This window comes from Branchiostoma floridae, chromosome 1 (genome assembly GCF_000003815.2).
Source record: "Branchiostoma floridae strain S238N-H82 chromosome 1, Bfl_VNyyK, whole genome shotgun sequence".
Lineage (NCBI taxonomy): Eukaryota > Metazoa > Chordata > Leptocardii > Amphioxiformes > Branchiostomatidae > Branchiostoma > Branchiostoma floridae.
The window spans coordinates 27,300,091-27,308,466 of record NC_049979.1 but is presented as its reverse complement, the minus strand read 5'-3'; the positions used below and the strand labels follow the sequence as shown (position 1 = coordinate 27,308,466).

The window sequence follows — 8,376 nt, the reverse complement described above, 5'->3', positions numbered from 1 at the left end:
ATTTTCCAAAATATCTGATATAAACAATGTAGGTGTAGTCTGTGACCGGCTATAAGCATTAGTCCAAAGTGCTCTGCTCAGTCCCATTTTAATCTGCTCGATGTTACATTATGTAGTATGCTATCAGGGCTCGAAATACTGGGTGCATGTGCACCCAGTTGCACCCAAAATTGGAACTGTGCACCCAATTTTTTTTTCATCAAAATATTTTCTTAGGTTTATGTATGGAAAGATATCAAGTATGCTAATATACATCGTATTCTTGACATCTAAGTGTTAGAAAGATAATAAAAATGTCTGTCTTGTTACTTGTAAAAGAATTTGATAGCTGGTTTTCTTAACATTCTACTTAATTTAAATTTAAAGGACAGCATCAGAAAATTTTCAATTCATTATTTTCCAGTAGTTTACTCATTAAAAAGTTGATGTACGTCAATTTTTACATTGATCCGCCTAATATGACCCTGTAGACACGTTTGAACTTCGCGCTCTCCTCCTTTCCCCGCCGCGCTGGCCGATGACGTAATGGCCGCGTTCTGAGAGTCTGACGTCACAGATCCAAAACTTCTAGCCAGCCATTTTGCTCGGTGAACCTCGGTCCTCAGCGGTAAATAATCACTCCGCCATTCTGGAGTTCAGTCCGTAGTTGTTGACAATTACTTTCGTGGACCTGTAAGTCGCATTGTGACCTGTCTACGAAGCCATAGTCCCCGGGAGACTAAACATGAATGAGCTTGCCTGCGAGTAAACCGCGCGGCGACGGGACGAAATCAAAACAATGGCGGAGGGGAAGGTTCACGCACCGTGCCATTCTGGACTGTTACAAGAGCGAGTTTGGGTCAATCCTTACCTTCTCCTTTCCGGACAGCACAGCGATAATTACACGTAAGCTTCCACGAATTTTGGTTGAATTCACAGTTGTCCAACTGGCAGTGACATTAAAAAAAAAGAAGAAACATTTTCCTCTGACAACATCGGACGATCCCCTTTTCGCGCCGAAACATACATACAACACAGGCCGGCAATGTGAATGGCGCGAAATGTCGGCTTCGTTTCAGAGTCCGTGATTTATTTTGATGGAACACCCAACAATCTCCGCCAAAGCTACATGATTGAAAAACCGGACAGTGCAGATAATTTACCTGAGAAACAGAAAATAAAGTGAGAGGCGAGGCGTAACTCGCTCGAATCTGTACAAGTTGCGGTGCTATCTGTTTCGGCGCGATAAGGGGATCGTTCGATATGTAGTGATCAGGGGTATGTTGTCAGAGGAAAATGTTTCTTTTTTTTTAATGTCACTGCCAGTTGGACAACTGTGAATTCAACCAAAATTCGTGGAAGCAATACGTGTAATTATCGCTGTGCTGTCCGGAAAGGAGAAGGTAAGGATTGACCCAAACTCGCTCTTGTAACAGTCCAGGATGGCACGGTGCGTGAACCTTCCCCACCGCCATTGTTTTGATTTCGTCCCGTCGCCGCGCGGTTTACTCGCAGGCAAGCTCATTCATGTTTAGTCTCCCGGGGACTATGGCTTCGTAGACAGGTCACAATGCGACTTACAGGTCCACGAAAGTAATTGTCAACAACTACGGACTGAACTCCAGAATGGCGGAGTGATTATTTACCGCTGAGAGGACCGAGGTTCACCGAGCAAAATGGCTGGCTACGGAAGTTTTGGATCTGTGACGTCAGACTCTCAGAACGCGGCCATTACGTCATCGGCCAGCGCGGCGGGGAAAGGAGGAGAGCGCGAAGTTCAAACGTGTCTACAGGGTCATATTAGGCGGATCAATGTAAAAATTGACGTACATCAACTTTTTAATGAGTAAACTACTGGAAAATAATGAATTGAAAATTTTCTGATGCTGTCCTTTAAGTCACCAGGTGCACCCAAACATTTTTTGGTGCACCCAATTTGTTAAGCTGGGTGCACCAGTGCACCTAATCCCAAAAATGAATTTCGAGCCCTGGCTATCTACAGGTAGCAGATATTGTGTCTGTTATGTCGATGTAGGTTAGACATCCAGGTAATAAGAAAAGTAGTTACTCAAGCAACTTCCAAAACCATCCAGTTGCTTGAGTAACTACTTTGTGGCATATTGTATCTGTTATTGACATGTTGTTTTGTGTCTACAGGTGGGAGATATTGTATCTGTTATTGACATGCCACCCACACACGAGACCTTATGGTGGAGAGGGAAGAAAGGATTTGAGGTAAGTCTCATAGCATATCTGTTCTTACATTTTCAATCTCACAAAGAAACGAGAAGAAGCCGAATGTACACAGTAGAATACCATCCTTGAGTAGTGTAGATTCCGAGTTATATCATTATATCATGTTGTATCATTTATTGTGACCTGTACTGAACCCAGTGGGTATGAATGTACAGTAAAGTTCTTTATTCATAATGTTAGTGTATGTTTGTCACAGTATGTTTGTTTGTAGTATTATATTCTGCAATTCCAGAGATGGGTTGGAACATTGTACATTACTTCTACCTAGTACCTATTTCAACTGCCATCCTCAGTGAGTTTTATTGACAAACGGTGTTGTAAATAATGATTACTTATTGTTCAGAATTTCCTGAGTAGACAGAAAAAATGATATTTACTTCCATGACTCGAAATGTACATAGTTGATAGTTCATATGTTGACCTGTTTTGTTTAGGTTGGCTTCTTTCCCAGCCAATGTGTTGAGGTGATCAGTGACAAGGTTCCCCCCTCTTTCAACGTTCCCACACGGAGAACCATCAAACCAGGTACAGTGAACAGTCTCTCATTGTTCTGATAGCACATCCACGTGTAAACAGTTGCCCACTGTTCTATCAGTATGGTGAACAGTCTCCCATTACTCTGACAGCACAGTCACAAGTGAACAGCTGTCTCCCATTGTCTGGCAGTACAGTGAACAGTCTCTCATTGTTCTGATAGCACATCCACGTGTAAACAGTTGCCCACTGTTCTATCAGTATGGTGAACAGTCTCCCATTACTCTGACAGCACAGTCACAAGTGAACAGCTGTCTCCCATTGTCTGACAGTACAGTGAACAGTCTCTCATTGTTCTGATAGCACATCCACGTGTAAACAGTTGCCCACTGTTCTATCAGTATGGTGAACAGTCTCCCATTACTCTGACAGCACAGTCACAAGTGAACAGCTGTCTCCCATTGTCTGACAGTACAGTGAACAGTCTCTCATACATTGGAGTGAATAGCCTTCCTTGTGGTACAGTCAGGTCTTACATACATTATTCTGGGAGCACAGATGCAAGTGAAGAGTCCCCCATTGTTCTGACAGTACAGTGAATAGTTTCCCTAATGTTCTCAGGTGTCTGTGTCATAGTCTAGTTCTTCATGTGAAATGTGTGAGATCATTGTACATGTACATGTGTGAAGAGTACCATCCTGAAATGGGCACTTTGGTACATATACCTGTGTGTGTAACTGTAAGGATTACCATCCTGACTTGGCCACTATTGCATATGAGTTATACATGTACCTGTGTGAAAAGTACCATCCTGACATGGCCAATGTGGTACATGTTCCTGTGTGAAAAGTGTCAGTACCTGTTGTACTAACAGCACCCCTGGTGTTTCTCTCCCCCCTGCTTGCCGCTGTGCTGCCGGGTGTCAGCCCCCCGTCCCCGGTCCTGGGCAGCACCTGCGCCTGCTCCCAGCTGTATGTCACCAACATTCCTCCCTCTGCATGTGTCGTCTCAGTGTGCACTGTCAGGTGTTACATGTGGTGTGGGTTGTATAGTGTTGTATTGTGGTGTGGTGTTACATGTATGTGGTGTGGCTGTACTGTTGTATTGTGGTCAGTGTTACTTGTCGAGTTGCAACCATTGATGGTCACCTGTAGTTTGACATGGACCCAACTTCTGAACAAGATAACATGGTTACTTTCCTTATGTCAGTATCCTATGCATTATTTTCAGTAGAGCTGTCCACTTAGAATGGTTGTTGCATTCTATGTGTATGTAGAGTTGATAGTAGATATTGCACTGCACGTTGCACTAATTCAGCACTACTTCTCTCACTTGCCCCACAAATGTAAAGACCCATACTTTTGGGAGGAAGGCACTAGTACCGGTACTCCAGGTAACAATTTGTACATGATATACAACGTATTTTAATCCTTGTAATTTCTTTGCTGTGTTCCATACTGTAATAGCATTCTATCATGGAAGTGTCTGTGTCCCAGTCTATAGCATTCCATTCTTCTCATGTGTCTGTGTCCCAGTCTTAGCATTCTCCTCTCCTCTAGCTGCCTGTGTCCCAGTCTAACATTATCCTCTCCTCAGATGTCTGTGTCCCAGTTTTAAGTTTCCCTCTCTTTTAGAAAGTGTCTGTGTCCCAGTCTAGCATTCCCTTCTCCTCAGGTGTCTGTGTCCCTAGTCTAGCATTCCCTTCTTCTCTATTATGTCTGTGTCCCAGTCTATAGCATTCTGTTCTTCTCAGGTGTCTGTGTCCCAGTCTATAGCATTCTGTTCTTCTCATGTGTCTGTGTCCCAGTCTATAGCATTCCCTCTCCTCAGGTGTGTGTGTCACAGTCTAGTATACCCTTCTCCTCAGAAGCCTGTGTCCCAGTCTAGCATTCTTTCTTCTCATGTGTTTATGTCCCAGTCTGTAGCATTCCCTTCTCCTCATGTGTTTGTGTCCCAGTCTAGCATTCCCTTCTCCTTAGGCGTCTGTGTCCCAGTCTATAGCATTCCATTCTCCTTAGGAGTCTGCGTCTCAGTCTAGCATTGCATTCTCCTGGTAGGTTTCTGTGCCCCAGTCTAGCTTTCCCCTCTCCTTAGGTGTCTGTGTCCCAGTCTAGTATTCCTGGTGTTCCAGTGATGTTCTTAGTAACATGCAATGCATGCACATTTATGGCCATTACAGATTTTTGACATACTTGTTCTACCATAGGCTGAAGTCTGTGTTGAATATGCAGAATTTTTCCCTACATGTTTGTCTGTAATTGTCTACACAAAGGCACAAGAGCAGAAAAGTAGATACCTTTTGGTGCACTGTGCAGTCCAGGCAAAGACATTCCATTCTCTAGTATCCAGGCACATATACTTCTTGAACATGTATATGGTTTTAGGGACATTTTTTCCCCACACAAATGTCCATGGAGAGTTAACTTAAGCATCCTGAAGACCGTTATAACTAATTAATCTCTCTGCTTGTTTCTATGCTAACACTTCTTTCCATTCTCTCTCTTCTGCCCTGGAAAAATAAAGGACCCAGAAAGAAGGGTAAGGGCATGGTTGTCTGTACGTGTGTCCTGTAGAATCACAGTAGGATCACACTGTATGAAACATGCTCTAACGTAACACGGTGTGGTATCATGTGGCCTTGTGGTTCGTGTGATTGACTCACGATCTAAAGTTTCTGGGTTTGAATCCTGTACAACTACAAGTCCATTAAATGTTGTCCACACCAGTGGAAATAAATTATTATCTTAGCAAAAAGGTCATGTTTTCATTAGCGTTTGTGTCTGTCTTTGTGTTTGTAGAACTAAATGACTGGCATAACTAGAGAACGCCTAGATGGATTGTATTAGTATATTCGGTATGTGGGTAGGTCTTGATGAGACCTGAAAACGATTAGATCTTGGGGCCCCTAGCGGCTTGTTGTGGTACTTCAGCAGAACTTCCAGGTTCCAAATCTCGAGTTCTGGACAAGCCATGGTTAAGATTTTTCAATGGTAGATAGCTCTTGAGGCCGAGAGTAAGTGTTGTAGGTTTGTGCCCCCTAGCACCTTTTTTGGAACTGCAGTACCGGTTTAGTGTCAGACTTTGATAGGAAATTAGTTTAGAAGGGGTTAACAGATTATGATTTTGTTACCCCTTAAGCTTAGCACACTTTAAATTGCAATACAAACAAACTCTAATCTGATATCTTCCTTCTCTGCCCGACCACAGTGTCCAAGAAGCACGGAAAGCTCATCACGTTTCTGCGGTCGTTCCTGGCGACGCGCCCATCGCGCCGGCTGCTGCAGCAGACAGGAATCCTGCGGGAGCGAGTGTTCGGCTGCGACCTGGGGGAGTACCTGCTGCGCTGTGGGGTGGACGGTGGGGACGAACTCCATTCTTTAGTCCTTTCACTGTTATAAACTATCACTGTGTATCACAGTAGATACAGTTAAATGTAGGAACGTGTTCACCAGTTGTAAACTACAGTATCATTGGAATTTTGCGCTAGGTATGCTAGAAATACGTTCACGTTTTTCAGGGTGAACGCTCCACTACTCACTTAAAATTAGAACATGCACCCCCATTTACAACAAAAGACATGTTGTACATGAAAACAATAGTTGACATAGTTTTGCATCCTTCCTGGAAGTGTAGCACCACCATGTGCTGTTTGAGGTCTTTCTATTTATCCATGTGATAATCTCAAATAAAGTATAGATGTTTCTTTCCGACTTTGACAACAACTTTTGAATTTTGGTTTTTGGAAAGTGCATAGTACTTTATTCAAGAAAATATGTTACTTGTTACTAAAGTTATACTTTGTTGTAAGGCTGTACTGTGTTGTTCCCTCAGTGCCCCCCGTGCTGGCGTGCTGTTCAGAGTTCATAGAGAAGTATGGCATCATAGACGGCGTGTATAGACTGTCGGGCGTGGCCTCCAACATCCACAAGCTGCGGGCGGAGTTTGACATGGAGACAGAACCGGACCTGTCCAAGGACTGCTACAGACAGGACATCCACTGTGTCGGCTCCCTGCTCAAGATGTACTTCCGCGAGCTGCCCAACCCTCTACTCACCTACCAACTCTACAACAAGTTTGCTGTGAGTTATGTAGCCAAACAGACAAGCTAGAAGTTTGTTTTGTCTCTAGCGCAAATTTTTTATGCATGAGGGTAGATTTCACCAGACCCACTTTCAGTTACGGTTAGAAAGTTGAAGTTGAGCTTCCGCGAGCTGCCCAACCCTCTACTCACCTGCCAACTCTACAACAAGTTTGCTGTGAGTAATACACAAAAAACAACAGGCTGAGGAGTTTAATGGCACTTTTTTTTTCAATGGATCCCTTCCTTTGATTTGTTACTAATGTTCTGAATAAAAGGCATTGTTTTTTAACTGAAATTATTTGTATGTGGCTCTGAATGGCAATATTTACAGGTTTGTGATAGCAAAACCTGTATTTTTTTTCTTCTTTTTAATGAAAGAAATGGACAGGCGAACCCAAGAAGCAACAAATGAAATTGGTGTGGTCTTGAGGGAAGATTTTACCAGACCCTCTTCCAGTTACGGTAGAAAGCAAATTAAACTTATGAAAGTTATCCAATTAGCAATAAATTCACAATATTGAATAAAACAAGAAATTCACAACAACTCTTAGACTATAAATATTTCTTCAATTTCTTGTTTTGGAACTAGTTGCACTGCAAAATTAACTTTGGGGTAAAAAGAAGAGGTGGAATTAGATATTGCCATATTGGCACAGTAAGAAAAGAGAGAGAAAGGGTTTCAATTGCCCTCTGCAATTTTCTGCACCAGTGGAGCATATCATGTACCAGTAATTGTGGCACCCTTTGCCAGGATCGATGGTAAATACTCCATTCTAGTTCCAAAGGGCTGTTACTGGGAGCACCCTCCTTATAGAGGGTTGTAGGTTCTGAGTCAAGAAAAGGACCCAGGTTTCAGTAGGGAACAACAAATTAGTGAAGTACTCAAGGCCTTACTGTGGTAGGATGTCCTGAAGGAAACTGTCTAGTATTTGGAAATGTAGAGTTACCATGTGATCTATATATGCTGATGAGTAAGGGTGGGTACCGGTAAAGAAAATTCAGGTCCGGTAAGCCCCAAAACATGCAAATGCCTGATCATGTAATCTGTTCATTTTTCAGTAGGTCCAACATCTGGTCCACCAAATTTTTTCAGTTCCGTTTTTCTGGACCAGTCCAATAAGAAAAAATGGTTTTGTACCGGTACACTGTACCGGTACCCAGCCCTACTGATGAGGGATTTATTAAATGTACTATAACTGGAAGTGGGTCAGGCAAAATATTTTCACTGCTGAAGTATCAATTTAGTTATTGTGCATTATTTAACAACAAGTACATTGTATGTTAAACTTTGTACGAATACCACCACTTTGGATTAGTACATCCTTGTATGTCTTTTCCGTTGTAGATTTTGCCTAAATGCATTACTAGAGTGTGATACTGTGTGTATCAGTGTTACTTGACCCTATCCAACCCTTTCAGGAAGCCATAGACAACAAGGAGACCAGGTTTCAGAAGATCCATGATGTCATCCAAAAACTTCCCCCACCACACTATAGGTGAACCTTGCTCACTTGGCTCTTGCCTTGCAGCTTGTGGTGCGTTTCTGATCCTTTCTCTCCTTCTCCTCTGCTCGACTAATCTGTAGG

At 42.8% G+C, this 8,376-nt stretch overlaps 1 protein-coding gene across 1 annotated transcript in view; it reads left to right on the top strand.

The window, feature by feature from the left end:
- LOC118418901 (rho GTPase-activating protein 32-like) overlaps positions 1-8,376 on the top strand; it is a gene marked incomplete in the record, with an annotated part of 37,045 nt that overhangs the window by 19,694 nt on the left and 8,975 nt on the right. The window contains 8 exon segments of the mRNA XM_035825026.1: positions 2,137-2,214; positions 2,670-2,760; positions 3,636-3,680; positions 4,061-4,102; positions 5,233-5,247; positions 5,917-6,066; positions 6,541-6,788; positions 8,210-8,286. Coding sequence (XP_035680919.1) covers positions 2,137-2,214; positions 2,670-2,760; positions 3,636-3,680; positions 4,061-4,102; positions 5,233-5,247; positions 5,917-6,066; positions 6,541-6,788; positions 8,210-8,286 — 746 coding nt within the window.